This window comes from Pristiophorus japonicus, chromosome 1 (assembly GCF_044704955.1).
Source record: "Pristiophorus japonicus isolate sPriJap1 chromosome 1, sPriJap1.hap1, whole genome shotgun sequence".
NCBI classification, from domain to species: Eukaryota; Metazoa; Chordata; class Chondrichthyes; family Pristiophoridae; genus Pristiophorus; species Pristiophorus japonicus.
The window spans coordinates 467473925-467497855 of record NC_091977.1 but is presented as its reverse complement, the minus strand read 5'-3'; the positions used below and the strand labels follow the sequence as shown (position 1 = coordinate 467497855).

Genomic DNA, 23931 nt, shown 5'->3' with positions numbered 1-23931 from the left:
AAATTTATTCTACACAGCGGCCTGGAACCGGCAGCGGAGCCGGGTCCTGCCACCGACGTCGCCCCCAAGGGCCAGTGAGGTTCGTAAAATCCAGCCGGTTAACTCTGTTTCTCTTTCCACAGATGCTGCATGACCTGCTGAGTATGTCCAGCATTTTCTGTTTTTATCCAAGAGGAGAGTTAGTAGAGAACATAGATGGGTGGCAGCACAGGGATCTAGGGATGCGCATACATAGATCTTTAAAGGTTAAAAATTGCCATAAATTAGATTCTGGGCTATATGTAGAGGGTCATTGAATATGAAAGCAAGAAAATTACATTGAATTTGTATAAGACATTAGTGAGGCCACACCTGGAAGATTGGATGACTTTCTGGGCACACTATCTCAGGAAGGGTATTACAGCCAATGCAGGGGGAATTTTTTTTTAAATTCATTATCAGAATCGCTAGCAAGGCCAGAATTTATTGCCCAACTCTAGTTGCCCTGAGAAGGTGGTGGAAGGCCTTCTTCTTGAGCTGCTGCAGTCTGTATGGTGTAAGTATTCCCACAATTTTGCAGTCCTTTGTAGCTGTTTGATACAAATGAGTGGCTTGCTAGGCCACTTCACAAGGCAGTTAAGAGTCAACCACATTGATGTGGATCTGGTGCATATTGGCCAGACCGGGTAAGGACAGTAGGTTTCCTTCCTTAAAGGACTAACTTGATTGAATTTTTTGAGGAGGTAACAAGGAGGGTCGATGAAGACAGTGCGTTTGATGTAGTGTATATGGATTTTCGCAAGGCTTTTGATAAGATCCCATATGGCAGACTGGTCACAAAAGTAAAAGCCCATTGGATTCACAGAAAAGTGGCAAGTTGGATCCAAAATTGGCTCAGAGGTAGGAAGCAAAGGGTAATTGTCGATGGGTGGTTGTGTGATTGGAAGGCTGTTTCCAGTGGGGTTCCGCAGGGCTCAATGCTAGGTCTATAGCAATGAGTTAGACTTGAATTTAGGGGATATGATTAAGAAGTTTGCAGATGATACACAAATTGGCCATGTGGTTGATAATGAAGCAGAAAGCTGTAGACTGCAGGAAGATATCAATGGACTGGTCAGGTGAGCAGAACAGTGGCAAATAGAATTCAATTCGGAGAAGTGTGAGGTAATGCATATTGGAAGGGCTAACAAGTTAAGGGAATACACAATAAATGGTAAGAACATAAGAACTTAAGAATTAGGAACAGGAGTAGGCCAGCTAGCCCCTCGAGCCTGCTCCACCATTCAACAAGATCATGGCTGATCTGGCCGTGGACTCAGCTCCACTTACCCGCCCGCTCCCCGTAACCCTTAATTCCCTTATTGGTTAAAAATCTATCTATCTGTGATTTGAATACATTCAATGAGCTAGCCTCAACTGCTTCCTTGAGCAGAGAATTCCACAGATTCACAAACCTCTGGGAGAAGAAATTCCTTCTCAACTCGGTTTTAAATTGGCTCCCCCGTATTTTGAGGCTGTGCCCCCTAGTTCTGGTCTCCCCGACCAGTGTAAACAACCTCTCTGCCTCTATCTTGTCTATCCCTTTCATTATTTTAAATGTTTCTATAAGATCACCCCTCATCCTTCTGAACTCCAACGAGTAAAGACCCAGTCTACTCAATCTATCATCATAAGGTAACTCCCTCATTTCCAGAATCAGCCTAGTGAATCGTCTCTGTATCCCCTCCAAAGCTAGTATATCCTTCCTTAAGTAAGGTGACCAAAACTGCACGCAGTACTCCAGGTGCGGCCTCACCAATACCCTATACAGTTGCAGCAGGACCTCCCTGTTTTTGTACACCATCCCTCTCGCAATGAAGGCCAACATTCCATTTGCCTTCCTGATTACCTGCTGCACCTGTAAAATAACTTTTTGGGATTCATGCACAAGGACCCCCAGGTCCCTCTGCACCGCAGCATGTTGTAATTTCTCCCCATTCAAATAATATTCCCTTTTACTATTTTTTTTCCCAAGGTGGATGACCTCACATTTTCCGACATTGTATTCCATCTGCCAAACCTTAGCCCATTCGCTTAACCTATCCAAATCTCTTTGGAGCCTCTCTGTGTCCTCTACACAACCCGCTTTCCCACTAATCTTTGTGTCATCTGCAAATTTTGTTACACTACACTCTGTCAACTCTTCCAGGTCATCTATGTATATTGCAAACAGTTGTGGTCCCAGCACCGATCCCTGTGGCACACCATTAACCACCGATTTCCAACCCAAAAAGGACCCATTTATCCCAACTCCCTGCTTTCTGTTAGCCAGCCAATTCTCTATCCATGCTAACACATTTCCTCTGACTCTGCGCACCTTTATCATCTACAGTAACCTTTTGTGTGGCACCTTATAGGACACTGAGAATTGTAGAGGAACAGAGGGACCTTGGAGTGCATGTCCACAGATCCCTGAAAGTAGCAGGATAGGTAGATAAGGTGGTTAAGCAGGCATTCAGAATACTTTCCTTTACTAGCCAAGGCACAGAATATAAGAACAGGGAGATTATGTATGAAAAACTAGTTAGGCCACAGCTAGAGTATTGTTTACCATTCTGGTCACCACATTGCAGGAAAGATGTGATTGAACTAGAGAGGATACAGAGGAGATTTTCAAGGACATTCATAGAATCATAGAAATTTACAGCACGGAAGGAGGCCATTTCAGCCCATCGTGTCCGCGCCGGCCAACCAACAGCTACACACCCTAATCCCACTTTTCAGCTCTTGGTCCATAGCCCTATAGTTACGGAACTTTAAGAGCACATCTAAGTATTTTAAAAATGTGGTGAGGGTTTCTGACTCTACCACCCTTTCAGGCAGTGAGTTCCAGACCTCCGCCACCCTCTGGGTGAAGACATTTATCCTCATTGCTCCTCTAAACCTCCCAACAATTACTTTAAATCAAAATTCTTGTAAACCTTCTTGTAAATCTCCTCTGCACCCTTTCCAGTGCAATCATATCTTTCCTGTAATATAATGACCAGAACTGCACACAGTTCCCTAACCAGTGTGTTATACAGTTCAAGCATAACATAGAAACATAGAAAATATGTGCAGGAGTAGGCCATTCGGCCCTTCGAGCCTGCACCACCATTCAATAAGATCATGGCTGATCATTCACCTCAATACCCTTTTCCTGCTTTCTTGCCATACTCCTTGATCCCTTTAACCGTAAGGGCCATATCTAACTCACTCTTGAATATATCCAATGAACTGGCATCAACAACTCTCTGCGGTAGGGAATTCCACAGGTTAACAATTCTCTGAGTGAAGAAGTTTCTCCTCATCTCAGTCTTAAATGGCTTACCCCTTAACCTTAGACTGTGTCCCCTGGTTCTGGACCTCCCCAACATCGGGAACATTCTTCCTGCATCTAACCTGTCCAGTCCCGTCAGAATTTTAGATGTTTCTATGAGATCCCCTCTCATTCTTCTAAACTCCAGTGAATACAGGCCCAGTCGATCCAGTCTCTCCTCATATGTCAGTCCTGCCATCCCGGGAATCAGCCTGGTGAACCTTTGCTGCACTCCCTCAATAGCAAGAACGTCCTTCTTCAGATTAGGAGACCAAAACCGAACAGAAGGCCCTGTACAACTGTAGTAAGACCTCCCTGCTCCTATACTTAAATCCCCTAGCTATGAAGGCCAACATACCATTTGCCTTCTTCACTGCCTGCTGTAACTGCATGCTAACCTTCAATGACTGATATACCATGACACCCAGGTCTCGTTGCACCTCCCCTTTTCCAAATCTGCTGCCCTTCAGGTAATATTCTGCCTTCGTGTTTTTGCCCCCAAAGTGGATAACCTCACATTTATCCACTTAATACTGCATCTGCCATGCATTTGCCCACTTACCTAACCTGTCCAAGTCACCCTGCAGCCACTTAGCGTCGTCCTCACAGCTCACACCGCCACCCAGCTTAGTGTCATCTGCAAACTTGGAGATATTACACTCAATTCCTTCATCTAAATCATTAATGTATATTGTAAATAGCTGGGGTCCCAGCACTGAGCCCTGCGGCACCCCACTAGTCACTGCCTGCCATTCTGAAAAGCACCCGTTTATCCTAACTCTCTGCTTCTTGTCTGCCAACCAGTTCTCTATCTACATTACCCCCAATACCATGTGTTTTAATTTTGCACACCAATTTCTTGTGTGGGACCTTGTCAAAAGCCTTTTGAAAGTCCAAATACACCACATCCACTGGTTCTCCCTTGTCCACTCTACTAGTTATATCCTCAAAAAATTCTTGAAGATAACATCCTTGCTCTTCTATTCCATGCCTCGAACAATAAAGGCAAGTATTCCATATGCCTTCTTAACCACCTTATCTACCTGGCCTGCTATCTTCAGGGACCTGCACTCCAAGGTCCCTTTGTTCCTCTACACTTATCAGTGTTGTACCATTTAATGTGTATTCCCTTGCCTTCTTAGACCTCCCCAAATGTATTACCTCACACTTATCCGGATTGAATTCCATTTGCCACTGTTCGGACCAGTACATTGATAGCTTCCTGCAGTCAACAGCTTTATTCTTCATTATCAACCACACAGCCTATTTTAGTGTCATCTGCAAACTTCTTAATCATACCCCCAACATTCATTGATAAATACAGGTTGTACCTCTCCAGACCGGGACTCTTTAGGCCGGAAACATCCCTGGTCCGGGATCAGTCCTGGCGTGGACTGCCCCTTTAAACAGTGTTGCTGCGTGCGGGCTAGGCAGGGGTGCTGCTGCGGTGTGCATTTGCGGCGATTGACTGGAGCAACCGTTAGTCAGCAAATCTTCTATTGGTGCTGGAGACAACACCCACAGGCTGCAAGCAAGAGCCACAGACACAAAGCATGTTACACAATGGTACTTCCCGCAGCTTGCTGTCTCTATCTCTTTCTTGGGGCGGGCGGGGGGGCAGGGTCTGCGTCTGTGCATTATGCATTGTGCATTGTGCAAGGCACTCTGACCTACCCGGGGTGGGCTGGGGGGTCGGCGAGGGAGGCAAGCTCTTATTCTCCATATTAGAATCCATTGCACACTCCACGGTGCAAGAACCGTTGTGTGTGTGTGTGGGCCGCCGTGGTCTCGGGGGGTTGTTGTGTGTGTGTCTCGGCGCGAGGAGGCTGCCGCTTCCATCAATCAGGCTCTGCTCGTGGTTTACACACAGACTGGCGCCGGGAGTAGGATCGTGGATAAGGGTTGGCGTCTTTCCTTGACCTCATCCTCCACTTTATCTCTGATCTCCAGTTTTTTTTCTGTGTATGTTCGTGGTTTTTGAGGTGTTGGTGTTCATTGAGGTGAGCGGGCCGGGCAAGGAAAGGGAAGGGAAGGGAAAGGCAGGCGGCTGACTGAGGTGCCGAAGCTGGGCCTGAGGATTTTAAAAAACAGAGTGATCCTGGACGACTAAATGCTATGCAGTAGGCTTCTGCACAGCGCATGCGCAGAACGTGTCTGGGTCGTTGTCAGCAGCGTTGTCACCAGTTGACCTCCCGTGGTTCGGAAAATTCTCTGGTTCAGCACCGGTCAGGTTCCAAGGGTGCCGGACCAGAGAGGTCCAACCTGTGCCACAATAAAACAAGGGACCCAGCACTGAGCCCTGCAGAACCCCACTAGATACAGTCTTCCAGTCATAAAAACAATCATCAACCATTACCCTTTGCTTCCTGCCTCTGAGCCAATCTTGAATCCAACGTGCCACTTTGCCCTGGATCCCATGGACTTTTACTTTCTTGACCAGTCTGCCATGTGTGACCTTATCAAAAGCTTTGCTAGAATCCATATATGCTACATCATACGCATTACCCTCATCGACCCTCCTGGTTACCTCCTCGAGAAATTCAATCAAGTTTGTCAGATATGACCTTCCCTTAACAAATCCATGCTGACTGTCCCTGATTAATCCATGTCTTTCCAAATGAAGATTTATCCTGTCCTATACAATTTTTTCCAATCATTTTCCCACCACTGAGGTTAGGCTGGTTGGCCTGTAATTACTCAGTCTATCCCTTTCTTCCTTTTTAAACAAAGGTACAACATTAGCAGTCCTCCAGTCCTCTGACACCACACCTGTAGCCAGAGAGGACTGGAAAATTGTCAGAGCTTCTGCTATTTCCTCTTTTGCTTCTCTTAACAGCGTGGAATACATTTCATCCGGGCCTGAGGATTTATCCACTTTCAAAGCTGCTAAGCCCTTTAATACTTCCTCTCTCACTGTGGTTATCTCATTTAATATTTCACACACCTCCTCCCTCATTGCAATGTCTGCATCACCCCTCTCTTTTGTGAAAACAGATGCAAAGTATTCATTATACCCACGTTTTCTGCCTCCGCACACAAATTTCCTTTATGGTCTCTAATAGGGCCCACTCTTTATTTATCCTCTTGCCAGGACTGCAGAATTTTAGCTATGAGGAGAGTTTGTATAGCCCAGGGTCATTGGAACAGAAGAGGCTGAGGAGAGATTTAATTGAAGTGTATAAAATTATGAGGGGCCTGTTTCCCTTGGCAAAGAGGCATACACTCAGTACATGGACATCAGGGGAGAGCATGACAAGAAAGAATATGAAGAGAATAGAAGATAAGACAAAAAAAAACTATAAGAAAGGCAAAAGGAACTATGAAATTAAATGATCAAAGAACATAAAACAAAATAATAAAATATCTTACAGGCTCATAAATAAAAAAAGGAAAGTCGGAATGGGAATAGGGCCATTAAGGGATGGACTGGATAATATCACAGGTAGCAATAGAGAGATGGCAGAAATATTAAATAATTACTTTGTTTCAGTATTTAACAGGGAGACAGAACAGGTGGAGATGACATTAGATGATGAGGTTAGAAATGAGATAACTGCATTTAAAATAAAGAGGAGAAATATTAAATAAACTAATCAAACACAAAGAACCAAAAATATAATAATGAATAGATTTCAAAAGGGAAAGTCTTGCTTGACTAACCCCATATAATTTTTTAAAGAGGCAACAGAGGAAGTAGAAGTGGGTAATGCAGTAGATGTAATTTATCTAGATTTTCAAAAGGCCTTTGATAAAGTACCATTGATTTTGCTGCAAATACTGAGAAGCACTACACAAAGGTGCACAGCTGCACCCAGGCTCTCCCATGACTCCCTCCTGATGCTTATGCAGGGAGTCACAGCACACAGGGAGGTTTTCTTCCCTTCTAATGGGCGGAAGAGACCTTCCCAGGACTCTTGCAGCTGGTTGCACATTGCACAGGATGTCATCAGGAGGAACTGGCTATAGAGGCACAAACCGTTCACTGATCTTAGTAGATCACGAAACATTATTGCAAAATCACACTCAGCCTCATCCTGCTGTGCCACTCATCACATCCCCATCACTCTGCCTTCCCTACCCTACTCCTGCACATCTTTACTCACACCAACTTATCTTGCACCACCCTTCCTCCCTTAATCTCTCCTTTCATGTCAGTTCCCCCATCCATATACATGACCAGGCCCTTGATCTTATCATCTCTTGTAGCCTCGCTATCCCCTCCGTAACCATTATTGATAATGCAAACTCCAACAATTTCCTTATATCACTCTCTACTCATATTCCGTTCCCCCTTCTAAACCCACTTCTTTTTATATCCGCCCCTGGAAAAATCCTGGAAAAGTCCCTTACCCCTGCACTTTCTAATTCCCAACTACCTAGCCTTGGGCCTACTATTCATCTCTACAGCTACTGACTTACTAAATCACATCCTCTCCAACATCTTTGATGCCCCTGTCCCCACTAAAATCATTACACTCTCTCACTCGAGTCATTCCTCCTGGTATACTTCTCATCTCCACTCCCTTATGTCCAAAGTCCACCAAACGTCTTTGGTGGTCAACTGGTCTAATCATTCATCACCAAATTTGTCGAGATCAAATAAATCACTTCCGTGTCCTGATCCCCATCACCAAAACCGCCCAATATTCTATTATCATCCAGGATGACAAAAATAGCGCCATGCTTCTCATCTCCACCACTAACAGTCTTCTCAAATCTCTCTCCACTGCAACAATAAATGTGAGAAGTTCATGGACTTCTTTGTTAAAAGATTGACAACATCCATTCAATGGCTTCTGCTTTCAATTACCTCCCTCTCCCAGCCCATCAGACCTTATTTCCTCTCCATTTTCCCCTTGCCCAAACCCGAAATTTGCATATTTCTCTAATTTCCTGTAATCGGAGGAGCAGCCCATAATAGGGCGCGACCGTCGGGGAGCAGCCAGCGGGAGTCGGAGGAGATAGCTGGTGCAGGTGCAGAAGCAGAAAGTAAACAAAGAAGTAGAAAGAAATTGAAAGGTGACGTCACAGCCAAGCGGGTAAGTGATTGGCTGGTGGATTGGTGAGTATTTAATCTTTTTTTCTTCTTTTCATTTCCTTGTCAGGAGGTAAACTTTGACATTGTTGCCAAATTAAGTTAATCTAAGGGTTAAGTCATGACAGGATAGCTCAGATACATGTCATGCTCCTCCTGTGCAATGTGGGAAGTCAGGGACGCTTCCAGTGTCCCTGACGACTACATGTGCAGGAAGTGTATCCTGCTGTAGGTCCTGACAGACCGCATTGCGGGACAGCAGCTGTGCACGGACTCACTCTGGAGCATCCGCGATGCTGAGGATGTTGTGAATAGCACGTTTAGTGAGTTGGTCACACCGCAGGCAAACATTACTCAGGCAGATAAGGAATGGGTGAACATCAGGCAGAGCAGTGGAAGGAAGGCAGTGCAGGGGTCCCCTGTGGTCATCCCCCTCCAAAACAGATATATCATTTTGGGGACTGTTGGGGGGGATGACTCATCAGGGGAAGGCAGCAGCAGCCAAGTTCATGGCGCCATGGGAGACTCTGCTGCACAGGAGGGCAGGAAGAAGAGTGGGAGAGCTATAGTGGTAGGGGATTCTATGGTAAGGGGAATAGACAGACGTTTCTATGGCCGCAATCGAGACTCCAGGATGGTATGTTGCCTCCCTGGTGCAAGGGTCAAGGATGTCTTGGAGCGGCTGCAGGACATTTTGGAGGGGGAGGGTGAACAGCCAGTTATCGTGGTGCATATAGGTACAAACGATATAGGTAAAAAATGGGATGAGGTCCTACAAGCTTAATTTAGGGAGCTAGGAGTTAAATTAAAAAGCAGGACCTCAAAGGTAGTAATCTCAGGATTGCTACCAGTGCCATGTGCTAGTCAGAGTAGGAATTGCAGGATAGCTAAGATGAAAACGTGGCTTGAAGAGTGGTGCAGGGGCAAGGGATTCAAATTCCTGGGACATTGGAACTGGTTCTGGGGGAGGTGGATCAGTACAAACCAGACGGTCTGCATCTGGGCAGGACAGGAAGCAATGTCATAGGGGAAGTGTTTGCTAGTGCTGTTGGGGAGGGGCTAAACTAATATGGAAGGAGGATGGGAACCTATGCAGGGAGACAGAGGGAAGAAAAATGGGGGCAGAAGCAAAAGATAGAAAGAAGAAAAGTAAAAGTGGAGGGCAGAGAAACCCAAGGCAAAAATCAAAAAGGGTCACATTACAGCAAAAGTCTAAAGGGACAAAGTGTGTTAAAAAGACAAGCCTGAAGGCTTTGTGCCTCACTGCGAGGAGTATTCGTAATAAGGTGGATGAATTAACTGCGCAGGCAGCTATTAACGTATATGATATAATTGGGATTACGGAGACATGGCTCCAGGGTGACCAAGGCTGAGAACTCAACATCCAGGGGTATTCAACATTCAGGAAGGGTAGACAGAAAGGAAAAGGAGTTGGGGTAGCGTTGCTGGTTAGAGAAGAAATTAACACAATAGTTAGGAAGGACATTAGCTTGGACGATGTGGAATCTGTATGGGTAGAGCTGCGGAATACCAAAGGGCAGGAAACTCCAGTTGTGAGTTGTGTACAGGCCACCAAACAGTAGCAGTGAGGTTGGGGACCGCACAAAACAAGAAATTAGGGACGGTGCAATAAAGGTACTGCAGTTATCATGGGCGACTTTAATCTACATATAGATTGGGCTAACCAAACTGGTAGCAATACGGTGGAGGAGGAGTTCCTGGAATGTATTAGGGATGGTTTTCTAGACCAATATATCGAGGAACCAGCTAGAGGGCTGGCCATCCTAGACTGGGTGATGTGTAATGAGAAAGGACTAATAAGCAATCTTGTTGTGCGAGGCCCCTTCAGGAAGAATGACCATAATATGGTAGAATTATTTATTAAGATGGAGAGTGACACAGTTCATTCAGAAACTAGGGTCCTGAACTTAAGGAAAGGTAACTTCGATGATATAAGACGTGAATTGGCTAGAATAGACTGGAAAATTATACTTAAAGGGTTGACTGTGGATAGGCAATGATAAACATTTAAAGAGCACATGGATGAACTTCAACAATTGTACATCCCTGTCTGGAGTAAAAATAAAACAGGGAAGGTGGCTCAACCATGGCTAACAAGGGAAATTAGGGCTAGTGTTAAATCCAAGGAAGCGGCATATAAATTGGCCAGAAAAAGCAGCAAACCTGAGGACTGGGAGAAATTTAGCAGAGGAGGACAAAGGGTTTAATTAGGAGGGGGAAAATAGAGTATGAGAGGAAGCTTGCTGGGAACATAAAAACTGACTGCAAAAGCTTCTACAAATATGTGAAGAGAAAAAGATTCGTGAAGTCAAATGTAGGTCTCTTGCAGTCAGAATCAGGTGAATTTATAATGGGGAACAAAGAAATGGCAGACCAATTGAACAAATACTTTGGTCTGTCTTCACGAAGGAAGACACAAATAATCTTCCGGAAATACTACGGGACCGAGGGTCTAGTGAGAAGGAGGAACTGAAGGAAATCCTTATTAGGCGGGAAATTGTATTAGGGAAATTGATGGGATTGAAGGCCGATAAATCCCCTGGACCTGATGGTCTGCATCCCCGAGTATTTAAGGAAGTGGCCCTAGAAATAGTGGATGGATTGGTGATCATTTTCAAAAATCTATCGACTCTGGATCAGTTCCTGTGGACTGGAGGGTAGCTAATGTAACACCACTTTTTAAGAAAGGAGGGAGAGAGGAAACCAATAATTATAGCCTGACATCAGTAATGGGGAAAATGTTGGAATCAATTATTAAAGATGAAATAGCAGCGCATTTGGAAAGCAGTGACAGGATCGGTCCAAGTCAGCATGGATTTATGAAGGGGAAATCATGCTTGACAAATCTTCTGGAGTTTTTTGAGGATAGAAACATAGAAACATAGAAAATAGGTGCAGGAGTAGGCCATTTGGCCCTTCGAGCCTGCACCGCCATTCAATGAGTTCATGGCTGAACATGCAACTTCAGTACCCCATTCCTGCTTTCTCACCATACCCCTTGATCCCCCTAGTAGTAAGGACTACATATAACTTCTTTTTGAATATATTTAGTGAATTGGCCTCAACAACTTTCTGTGGTAGAGAATTCCACAGGTTCACCACTCTCTGGGTGAAGAAGTTTCTCCTCATCTCGGTCCTAAATGGCTTACCCCTTATCCTTAGACTCTGACCCCTGGTTCTGGACTTCCCCAACATTGGGAACATTCTTTCTGTCTAAACCCATCAGAATTTTAAACGTTTCTATGAGATCCCCTCTCATTCTTCTGAACTCCAGTAAATACAAGCCCAGTTGATCCAGTCTTTCTTGATATGTCAGTCCAAACATCCCGGGAATCAGTCTGGTGAACCTTCGCTGCACTCCCTCAATAGCAAGAATGTCCTTCCTGAAGTTAGGAGACCAAAACTGTACACAATACTCCAGGTGTGGCCTCACCAAGGCCCTGTACAACTGTAGTAACACCTCCCTGCCCCTGTACTCAGGTTTACTGTTTTATTTTTACTTCAGACAGGAATGTACAATTGTTGAAGTTCATCCATGTGATCTTTAAATGTTTGCCATTAACTATCCACCGTCAACCCTTTAAGTATCATTCGCCAGTCTATTCTAGCCAATTCACATCTCATACCATTGAAGTTACCTTTCCTTAAGTTCAGGACCCTAGTTTCTGAATTAACTGTGTCACTCGCCATCTTAATAAAGAATTCTACCATATTATGGTCGCTCTCCCCCAAGGGGCCTCGCACAACAAGATTGCTAATTAATCCTTTCTCATTGCACATCACCCAGTCTAGGATGGCCAGCCCTCACGTTGGTTCCGCGACATATTGGTCTGGAAAACCATCCCTAATACACTCAAAGAAATCCTCCTCCACCATACTGCTACCAGTTTGTTTAGCCCAATCTATATGTAGATTAAAGTCGCCCATGACAACTGCAGTACCTTTATTGCATCGTCCCTAATTTCTTGTTTGATGCTGTCCCCAACCTCACTACTACTGTTTGGTGGTCTGTACACAACTCCCACTGGAGTTTTCTGTCCTTTAGTATTCCGCAGCTCCACCCATACAGATTCCACATCACCCAAGCTAATGTCCTTCCTTACTATTGCGTTAATTTCCTCTTTAACCAGCAACGCTACCCACCTCTTTTTCCTTTCTGTCTATCCTTCCTGAATGTTGAATACCTCTGATGTTGAGTTCCCAACCTTGGTCACCCTGGAGCTATGTCTTCGTGATGCCAGTTATATCATATTCGTTAATTGCGCAGTTAATTCGTCCACCTTATTACGAATACTCCTCGCATTGAGGCACAGAGCCTTCAGGCTTGTTTTTTTAACACACTTTGCCCCTTTAGAATTTTGCTGTAATGTGGCCCTTTTTGATTTTGGCCTTGGGTTTCTCTGCCTTCCACTTTTACTTTTCTTCTTTCTATCTTTTGCTTCTGCCCCCATTCTACTTCCCTCTGTCTCCCTGCATAGGTTCCCATTCCCCTGCCTGCAGAGGCAGACTGAGTTAACACTAGGTTCCTAAGCTTCTTTATTCCTCAGTAGATGAAACATACAAAACAGTGAGTATGATTAAATTAATTTGGTGCAATCATTATAATTTCTGTTTGAATATTGTTACAAAATAAAGAACATGCATTTGACTAACCTACTTTGGAGAATCTTATCCTAATATAAAAAGGATAGTGCCTTTCTCTCTGTCTGTTACCTGTCCTGACAATCAGGACACTGATTCCTTCTTCCCTGCAGTCTTTCTGCTGTGCCTTCTTGTGTGCATGTTGATTTTGTGTTAATGGTGTGCTGGTTTAGGGTATTCTTCCTTTCATTGTTCTTTTACCCCCAAATTTACTATTTTACATTTCTATCCATCAACACAATAACCATAATACTGTGCCATTCAATGACTAGGATGCAGATCTAAAATTTGTACTATGCATCACTGTTCAGATAAAATACAAAAGCAATTTACTTACTGGATATTGGCCAGGACATTTTTTGCAGGTAATAGAAGGGCCACCTTTGTTAGACGTTAGGTGGTAACCAGGCAGGCACACACATGATGTACCTGAAAGAAGATAATATATGACTTTGAGTCAAACCAAAACAGCACATACAAGTCAAAGTTCTGCGACATTGCATATGGTTTACTCTTCAGGAGAAGAGGGGTTAGAGAGCAGGGGATAACTGGAGTACAGTATACAAACATAATTCTGTCCCCATTTTAAAGTTATATATTGTCTCCTTATTTTTATATAATAATTTGATTTTATATTATTGGGCCTGAATTCGCGGCCCCTATGGGCGCGCAGGAAGTGCGCACGAACCCATAAGGGCCGCGCAAGTTCCAGGTTTAGGTATGTGAAGCGCATGTGCCTAAACCCGGAACTTGCAATCTGTCAAGAATCCTCTAGTGAGCAAGAAGAATTAAAGGAAATAATTATTGGGAAGAAAATAGTGCTGGAGAAACTAATGGCACTAAAGGCCAATAAATCCGCAGGGCCTGATGATCTGCATCCCAGAGTACTAAAAGAGGTAGCCATGGAAATAGTAGATGCATTGGTTGTCATCTTCCAAAATTCTATAGATTATGGAACAATTCCTGCAGTGTGGCAAATGTAACCCCACTATTTAAAAAAGGAGGGAAGAGAGAAAATGGGGAACTACAGACTGGTTAGCCTAACTTCAGTAGTAGGGAAAATGCTAGAGTCTATTATAAAGGATGTGATAACGACACACTTAGATAATATCAATGGGATTAAACAAAGTCAACATGGATTTATGAAAGGAAAATCATGTTTGACAAACCTACTGGAGTTTTTTGAGGATGCAACTGATAGAATAGATAAGGGAGAACCAGTGGATGTAGTGTATTTGGATTTTCAGAATGCCTTTGATAAAGTCCCACATAAGAGGTATTGTGCAAAATTAAAACACGTGGGATTGGGGGTAATGTATTGGCATGGATTGAAAATGGGTTAACTGACAGGAAACAGAGAGTAGGAATAAACAGGTCTTTTTTGGGGTGGTGGGCAGTGACTAGTGGGGTATCACAGGGATCAGATTTGAGGGCCTGGTGTTCAAACACTCTTTCCCTCTGGCGGCCGAAGGCGGTGTTGAATCTCATCGTCAATGTCTGCTCTTGTATACTCAATATCATCATCATCATAGGCAGTCCCTCGGAATCGAGGAAGACCTGCTTCCACTCTTAACATGACTTCTTGGGTGGCTGTACAGTCCAATACGAGAACCATAGTCTCTGAAACAGGTGGGGCAGATAGTCGTTAAGGGAAGGGATGGGTGGCACTGGTTTGCCGCACGCTCTTTCCGCTGCCTGCGCTTGATTTCTGCACGCTCTCAGCAAATCTGCCACCAAGCTCATGGTCTACAGGACTGTTGTAATACCCGCCCTCCTGTATGGCTCAGAGACGTGGACCATGTACAGTAGACACCTCAAGTCGCGGGAGAAATACCACCAATGTTGTCTCTGCAAGTTCCTACAAATCTCCCGTGTAAGATACGGCGAAAACATCGGTGTGAACTTTTGGACTTATAAGTGTTGAACATTGCTGGGACATATTCACGGTACAGCAGAAAAGCTGACCTGGAGCACGTCCAAACATGTTTAAGTTGAATACACATCAAGTGCGCAGGAATAAGAATGGCTGAATGCAGTAACATCATGGTTGATGAGCGCCTTTTGTCATGGAATTGGAACCCATCAGTGACATTAAGTAAAGTGGCCGAGGTTTCAGGCCATCGAAAGACAAAGGAAAGCTATTTTGACCACAGACTCATTGGAACCACCCATCGAGGGACAGCCCAGTTGACAAAGGGGCAGGCAAAGACATAATTTTTGTTTTTCAGTTGGACAGCTTCAGGCGGGAAGGACAGTTGGATTTTAAGCAGCCTTGCAGGTATAAGAACGGCAGTTGGAAGCCATTTCTCTCTCTCCCATCTTCTACGCCTGCTTGCAACGCACAAGCACCGAGCACTCCCTCTGGAACGGAGAGAAGAAATCACCATCTACGAGCCAAGAGAGCCTTGCTACTTCGACTGGGAGGCTGATCTTGAGACTGGACTTGAATACCACAGTTGGTACAGACCCAGAAGGTACGCCTCATTGGGAGAAGCAGCGAGTAAGCCAGAGAGGTAATTGGTGACCATTTATCCCAGCCCACGGATCTTTAAGACCACCACATAGTGTGAAAGGATGCTGTGTGTCCCAACCAAGCTTTAGGGGTTTTCAGGGGAGGTGTTTTAGACATGGGTACTTCACGTCAGGGGCCTGTTTAGACAGGCCATATTGTGTATTGTACTGCATTTGTTTGTTTTACACACCAGGGTGTGTGTGGTTTTTCTGGGTACAGGTATTTGTTTTAACTTTAATAAAGCATTGCCAGTTGAGACTGAAGTATTTGTCTGTGACTCGTCATCTGTTCCGTACAGTAATAATCCCCAGCATTAGAACTATTGTAAAGTGGGGGTGCTTCAAAAACACCTATGAGAAACCACTTACAGAATCTGGTGACCGTGGCAGGATGCTGGGTGTACTGAACAGAGAGTTATGGAGGATATTAAGGCTAAGACATCGGCAATGAGGGCTAGGATTTCTTCATATATCTTTGGGAAAGTTAATGTAACACAATAGTGGGTACTAGACCTTTTGCGGGCTGAGAGTCCGGAGGACAAAGCTGCTGAGTGGATGGGGAGTAAGGAGCATAGAAAGGCAAAGAAAAGGCCATCTGGCTCCTGTGTCTGCAGAAACAAGTCCAACTGCTTAGGGAGCAGGTTGGTAGGCTTCAGGCAGAGCTCAAAGAGTCTGAGGAGCAGTCAGCCGCAAGGGCCATGGTAGGAACGAGGCTTTTAGATGAGTTGAGCGAAGAAAAACAGGAGAGGCACACTCAGGTGGAAACCTCCCGTAACAAAAGGGAGTACCTGCAGTGTCAGGTAACAGGCCAAGCTCAAGGACAGGTCGCACGGGAGGAAACCGCTCGTTTAGCGGGCAAAGTAAACGGGCTGGAGGGGCAACTGAAGGATATTAAGACAGCTTACAGGGTAGCTAGTAGTAGGGGGTTTGAGAGTGGGAATCACAGGCCCTGCCAAGAAAACATTCATAGCTTGACTCACCTCAGGCTTTTGCGGACCGGCTCTGGCCGGTCTATAATAAAGCATGCAATGGAGTGCTGGACCGAGCGCAGTTGCAGAGGGAGCCCAGGAACCATTGGCTCAGGACCCTAGTGTCAAAGAGTTTGCCCCGGATTAGGGTAAAGTCCGAGAATTGGTTTGACGTTGAGAATCTCCAGAACACGGACGCCAATGTACTCTGTCACATGAGTCTGGCATTTGAGGCCAGCGTGGAAGAGGAGATCAAACCAGTTCAAGGAAAGGTTCACGAGTTAAAGGCCAGTGAGGGTAATAAAAAGGAATGGCATCAGGAAGGGGGTAGCTCAGAGAGGGCTAGGACGTGTTTCGGGTGTGGGAAAATGGGACACTGAAGGAGAGACCGCCCGGCCACGAGGAGGGGGCAAGGCAAAGGGGATCCTCCAGTGCCTAAGACAAAACCTGTCGAGGCGAAGGGACAATTTGATGTTCTGGTGGTCGCCCTTCGGACAGTTTTTGTGCCACAGCAGGGAAGGGTAGACACTGCCGTGAGCAGGGAAATCCCGACCGCTCCAGTAAGCCCACTTCCCTGACTAGCACGCACCCAGTCTGAGTACCTGTGTTCGCTCACGTACGATGAATGGAGTAGACCATGCGTGAAGATGGGGGTGGAGAAGGTAGTGGGGAAGTATTTGTTGGACACCGGGGCTTACAGTACGGTGATTCACGCAAATAATCCGATTACCTCACCTTGGTCTAGCAAGGTTCCACACAGTCTGGTGGGGTTCACAGGGAACGAGCAGGCGGAGTCGATCTCCAGGCCGCTAGCCATCGATTTAGGATCACTCCACGCAAAATGAAAGTGCGTTCTGCTGAAATGGGAGCAGCCGGGGTCAGAAGTCCTAGGGGCCAAACTTACGTTAGCCCACAGAATCATAGTGGATTTGAGGAATCACTGCCTTTGGGGAGCAGTGGGTTCCGATAAGGAGGAAGAAGTTGTGATCCCAGGGAAAGGGGAAGGAAAAGGCACAGTGTGTACGATGAACCGAAGGGTAGTTACGACCTCGAGCAATTGGTTAATACTACCCCGGCCGAGTACCAGGCTTACGTGCGGGACAATCTCGCATTGTTCGCCACACACAAACACGACTGCGGTAGGGTGACGGGGGTAGAAGTCAGGGTACAAGGAAACCCTATGTCCCAGCCGCAGAAACAGTATAATTTCCCCAGAGAGGTAGAGGCCGACTTAGAGACAGCACTGGGATCCCTGGTAGCCCAAGAGGTGTTGAAGCCCATAGCCACACACGTGAACCAGCCTTTCCCTCAACGATTATCTGTCCCACCTGTGAGAGGGACTGTGTTTCTCATATTGGACTGTTCAGCCACCTAAGGACTAATTTTTAGAGTGGAAGCCTGTCTTCCTCGATTCCAAGGGACCGCCTATAATGATGATGATGACCACAGGGATCAGTGCTTGGGCCCCAGCTATTCACAATATATATAAATGATTTGGATGAGGGAACCAAATGTAATATTTCCAAGTTTGCTGACAACACAAAACTAGGTGGGATTGTGAGTTGTGAGGAGGATGCAAAGACGCTGCAAGGCGTTTTAGATAGGTTGAGTGAGTGGACAAACACATGGCAGATGCAATATAATGTGGATAAATGTGAGGTTATTCACTATGGTAGGAAAAACATAAGGACAAAGTATTATTTAAATGGTGATGGCTTGGGAAGTGTCAATGTACAGAGAGACCTGGGTGTCCTTGTACATCAGTTATTGAAAGCAAACATGCAGGTGCAGCAAGCAGTTAGGAAGGCAAATGGTATATTGGCCTTCATTGCAAGAGGATTTGAGTACAGGAGCAAGGATGTCTTACTAAAGTTATACAGGGCCTTGGTGAGACCACACCTGGAGTACTGTGTGCAGTTTTGGTCTGCTTAGCTCAGAAAGGATATACTTGCCATAGAGGGAGTACAGTGAAGGTTCACCAGACTGATTCCTGGGATGGCCAGGACTGTCGTATGAGGAGAGATTGGGTCGACTCAGCCTGTATTCACTAGAGTTTAGAAGAATGAGACGGGATCTCATTGAAACATATAAAATTCTGACTGGACTGGATAGACTGGATGCGGGGAGGATGTTTACCCTGGCTGGGAAATCTAGAACAAGGGGTCACAGTCTCAGGATACGGAGAAGGAAATTTAGGACCGAGATGAGGAGAAATTTTTTCACTCAAAAGGGTGGTGAACCTGTGGAATTCTCTATCACAGAAGGCTGTGGAGGCCAAGTCACTGAATATATTTAAGAGGGAGATAGATAGATTTCTAGAAACAAAAGGCATCATTGGGTATGGGGAAAAAGCGGGAATATGGTGCTGAGATAAAGGATCAGCCATGATCATATTGAATGGCACGAAAGGCCTAATGGCCTACTACTGCTCCTATTTTCTTTGTTTCTATGTTTCTAAAAAGAGTTAAAAAATATATTTTTTGTATAAAATATTTAATTAAATTGCATTTTAAATATGTAATGTATTCTATTTATTTATTTATTTAATGTGTTTGTGTGTTTCTGGGGGTATTCTCATTCATACTTATAGCAGCTCTGTAGAAATGGAGTAGGAATGGGATTATCCCCATTTTGATTGGTTGGGCCAGCCAACGTGATCCCAGGGACGCGTATGAAGTACATAAACTCTTGGAATACATGGGCCACTATGCAGGCCTTCGGGTAGAGGCTTAGGACCACAAGTCTCCGAAATTCCACGTACTTCCGTAGAAATTTTGGGGGTCGGAGACATCGGGCCACGGGAAGCCTCCGACCGCGAATTCTGTATATAGAAAAACTTAGGGCAATTTGGGAAGCTGAAAAGTAGAGTTGGTTGGAACATGGGATTTTCTCTATGGTACAGGCCAAAGAGCTGGGGTCCCAAAGCTGAGGTGCTACAGTGCTGCCACTGGTGTGAGATATAATTATAGTATGACAATTCTATACATTTAGATTCCATTATAAATTTGGAGATGGAAATTTATAATAGGAAAAAGTTGGTAAAAAATATGACAACAGCAAGTGAGGTTTTGTAGACAAGAAATGTGCCCAGACATAAGACTTATTGGGCTAGAAATTTGGCAGCTTTGCGCCCCTTTTTCCGCCATGACGAAATGGAAAAAGTCATTTTTATTGGCACTAAACGAGTCGCACAAAATTTAGCACCATGGCAGAAAATTCGTCAGCGGTTTTGCGACGGCACTAAAAATGATCTCCCGCCCATTTTTTATGATGTCAATCGGCGTGCAACGCTCCGCTATCGCCGGCGGCGGAAAATTCGCCAATATCGCCATTTTTATCGCCTGCCCAAAAACATGCCCGAAAAAATAAAATTTTACCAGGTCGGACTCAAGGTGCACCCAGCGCTATCTTTAAAAACGGAGCAGAAGTTCAGTGCATAAAAGGATTTGGAGGGAAGGCTGCATTTTACACAGTGAGCTTTTTGTGAGTTTATTGTTCATTTTTAAGGATATTTAAGGACATTTAAAATAATGGGGGCTATACTATCTCTGCCATTATTGCCGGCTGCTTTTTCTATGCAGCATCGAGCTGGAAGGCTTATTCAAGAGTATTTTGAGCATAATCAAAGAACTTGCAGACGTATGCGGAGTAGGCCTTACCACCCCCCCCCCCCCCCCCCGAGTTTACAGGGAACAGCGCTCTTACCTGCACCTGTCTGAGGCATAGTGCATTAGAAGACTGCGCTTCTGAAGAGATATGCCAGCTCATAAAGGCAGACCCACAGCCTACAGCCTACCAGCGACAACAGGACTGCACTGCACTACCCATGGTGTGAAGGTGACTGTGGCACTTGCCTTCCATGCTTCCGGCTTCTTTCAGGCATCGACAGGGAACAGATGCTCCATTTTGCAGTTCGCTGCATTCGCCAGGTGACTACTGCACTGTACGCACGCAGGATGGACGTTATAAAGTTCCCAATTACCAAGGAGACACAGAATGAGAGAGCTATAGGTATTGCACGAATTGCTGGCTTCCCCAAGGTTCAGGTTGCCATTGACTGTACGCACATCGCCCTGTAAGCACCTTTACTCAATCCAGAGATTTATCGAAACCGAAAAGGATTCCACTCCTTGAACGTACAGATCGTTTGCGACCATACTCAGCGCATCATGGCAGTAAATGCCCAATTTCCAGGGAGCATCCATGATGCTTTCATCTCGTGTGAGAGCAGTGTCTCATACCTGTTTGAGCGTTAGCCACAAGGCCAGAGCTGGATAAAGGTTACGGGCTCGCCACCTGGCTCATGAACCCCCTTCCGGAAGCCTCAGACAGAAGCCGAGCAATTCTATAAGGACAACTATCTAGCCACACACAACATCATCGAAAAGGCAATTGGAGTGCTCAAGCAGCGCTTCCGATGCCTGGACCACTCTGGAAGCTGCCTGCAATACTCCCCTCAGCAGGTTGCTGAGTTCATTGTGGTGTGCTGCATGCTACACAACTTAGCCATCATGAGGGGGACAGGATTTTCCACTGGGAACTATAGGACCACCTCATAAGAGAGGGGAGGAGGAGGGGGACAATGAAGACGAGGAGGAGAAGGAGGACGAGGGGCATGGTGATGCACCCATGCAACCGCCCCCACCACCACCACAGGGGAGGCCTCGTAGAGCTTTACATCAGCAGCTTATAATTCAACGCTTTGCTTGAAGAGTGAACGGCACGTTTGACCGTTGCCTGCCCACTCGATCCCACCATGTTGACCGTTCCTCCTCTTATTCTGCAAATGAGACACTGCACAAGAATGGTTAAGGTGAACAAAACAATTTATTAAACATTTGTAAATTTATTAAACATTTGTAAATTTATAAAACTTTGTCAATTTTAATTTTAAATAAACTTAAATAAAATTTTAACTTGGACAAAATTTGTTAAACTAAAAAATTTTATAAAACAGCAAAACAGCAACAAAACAAGAACTCTTGCACCAAATGTCTTTTAACTGCAGTCACTCCGTCTCCCCCCCCATCTTAACTCCACCCCCCCCCACTCACTTCTTGCCCCTATCCGAGTTGAGACCAAGACAGTGTGCAGCAAGGCAGGCAGAGTGCTGCTTTTGTTGGGGGAGAGACAATGGAGACGCCTGTGGGTCCCCTGGAGAAGCTCGGGGTATGGAAGGGCCGGCTTCTGAGTGTCAAGGCTGTTGCTCGGCCTCACCACTCACAGATGCTGTCGGTCTGGGTGGTATGACACCGGGGACTGCAGTGCCAAAAGTTGAGACCATCAATTGTCCGTGGGCATTGACAGCGTCGGTATTCTCACAGCTATAATCTGCGACATGCCCTCCCTCATATCCGCAGATAGTGCTGCAATGTTTCCGAAAATGCCACCTAAAACCTCCAGGTGCTGTCGCCTGAGCTGGATGCTCTCCCTGGATAGTCGCACCATGTCCAGGTGTGCATCTGCCTGTCTGTCAGCAGACCGGCTTTGCCGACTCACCCTCCAGAGAGATGGCATACGGGATTCAACCCCGGGAGTGCGTTGCTGCACGCCACTTGGACCCGGTGCCTCGGATGACTCAAAGCCCGAGAATGTTTCTTCCCCCAAAGAACTAGTGGCCGCAGCAAAAAGATGTGTTGACTACATCGACCCCTCCCACCCACTCCCTCCGCAATGGCTTCACCACATTTTTCCTCCCGTGGAGGTTCCTCGTCCTTGGCATGGCTCTCGTCTGCCTCCTCCACCCCCATATTATGGGCTGAACTGGAGGCTTAGATTGGAGGATGCGGCGCCTCCTCATCTGGAAATAGAAAACAACAGACAAGTGGTTAGCAGCAGGAGAGCGGGCAGGGTGACATGAGTACGGTCACATAGCGCAGACTTATTTGAAGGACCACCGCTACTGCATTATATGTCGTTGAGAGACACTGCATCACATTGCCCGAACCCTAGTCCAGAGACAGTACATCACATTGCCCCAGCTCTAGTCCACAGACACCACATCAAATTGCCCCAACCCTAGTACAGAGACGGTACATCACATTGCCCCAACCCTAGTCCACAGACACCACATCACATTACCTCAACCCAGACAGTGGATTTTTCAGGACTTACCCTCACTTTCGAACAGAGGCTCAGCACCCGCACGGGTAGTTGACCTCCCTGAGGCACCATACTCTCTCCTCGAGGTCCGTTAATGGCAGTGTCTAGGGTGGACCACCGCCTGTGCACCGCTGCTTCAGGCAGTTGTGCAACAACTTTCTCTGCAAAGATGACAATGGGAATGGTTACCAGAGGGCCCTTCTGCTCTTGTGGCACACACAGATAGCCATCAAAGCACTTATAACATACTGTGTGCCTTTAATACAGTCCTCTCTTTAACTGCCCTGGTAGTTGCACGTGATTCATGAGGAAGACATCGAAGTGCAGAAACATCTTTTAAGATGTCAAAATGCAGTCTTAATAATGTGTAACGATCATTCATGGCAAATAAGGTGTATTACCTATACCATTTGTCAGATTTACAATTTAAATAATGAAGGAGTGCATCAATAAAAATATTACTTACTCTTGACGACCTGCAATGGCCATTCCACCTTTTACGACACTGTTTATGGTCCCTCCTAATGTTGTCGACTGAGGAAACCTCCTCGGCAACGCTGGCCATAGACGCCTTATAACAGCTGGAGGGAGGGGGGGTTTACTTCTACCCATCCTATTAAAATCCCCCCCCATCTACTTTCCAGAGCTGTTATGAGGGCCTTTTTGCTCTCTGCCTGTTAAAGTCTCCCTGCATGGTGGCTGCTCTGTGAAAAATGGCTGATTCAGCTCTGGGTGTACTGCACAACTCTTTTTGGGGAGTACAAAATAAACATTAGATCGAGTGCCCCCCGATCTGGGGGACACTCCAGACACTTATAACTGCCCTCTTTTTTTTGTTTTTTTTGTGTTTTTTTTTCCTTTTGTGATTTTTTTTTTGGGCATTAAAATCATATAATTTACAAGTGCCCCCTATAAAAGGGGAGGGGGGTGTACTGCACATGCATGGGTGCACCCTGACAGCTGACCAGAATCACGGCGGGGGGGGGGGGGGGGGGGTAATCGGGGGGAAAAAATTGTGCATGCACAGAACATTCGTTTTTTTAATATCGGTAAATTCAGCTCCGGCGCACAAATGCAGTTGTGCCACGCCGGATTTACTGCTATCGCTGGTCACTGTTTGGCAAATTTTGCGACGTCCAGCGATAGCTATATACTGGTGCTAAAAAAAACAGGCCGCAATTATCACAAATAAAATGGTGACAGCGCCAATTTCCGAATTTCTAGCCCATTATATTACCAGTTGAGTTCCTGTTGCATTGTACACAGAGAGTGTGTGGGCGGGGGGACGGGTCAAGACCAAGTGTAGTCTTAAGGTGAAGTGGGGCTATAGAGCAGGG

General features: G+C 45.7%; 1 protein-coding gene across 4 annotated transcripts in view; it reads right to left on the bottom strand.

Annotated features, from left to right (window-relative positions):
* tmem67 (transmembrane protein 67) overlaps positions 1 to 23931 on the bottom strand; it is a 432102-nt gene that overhangs the window by 396079 nt on the left and 12092 nt on the right. For all 4 annotated transcript variants that reach the window (XM_070893974.1, XM_070893984.1, XM_070894002.1 and 1 more), the window contains one exon: positions 13351 to 13442. In XM_070893974.1, coding sequence (XP_070750075.1) covers positions 13351 to 13442 — 92 coding nt within the window. The remainder of the gene's footprint in view (positions 1 to 13350; positions 13443 to 23931) is intronic.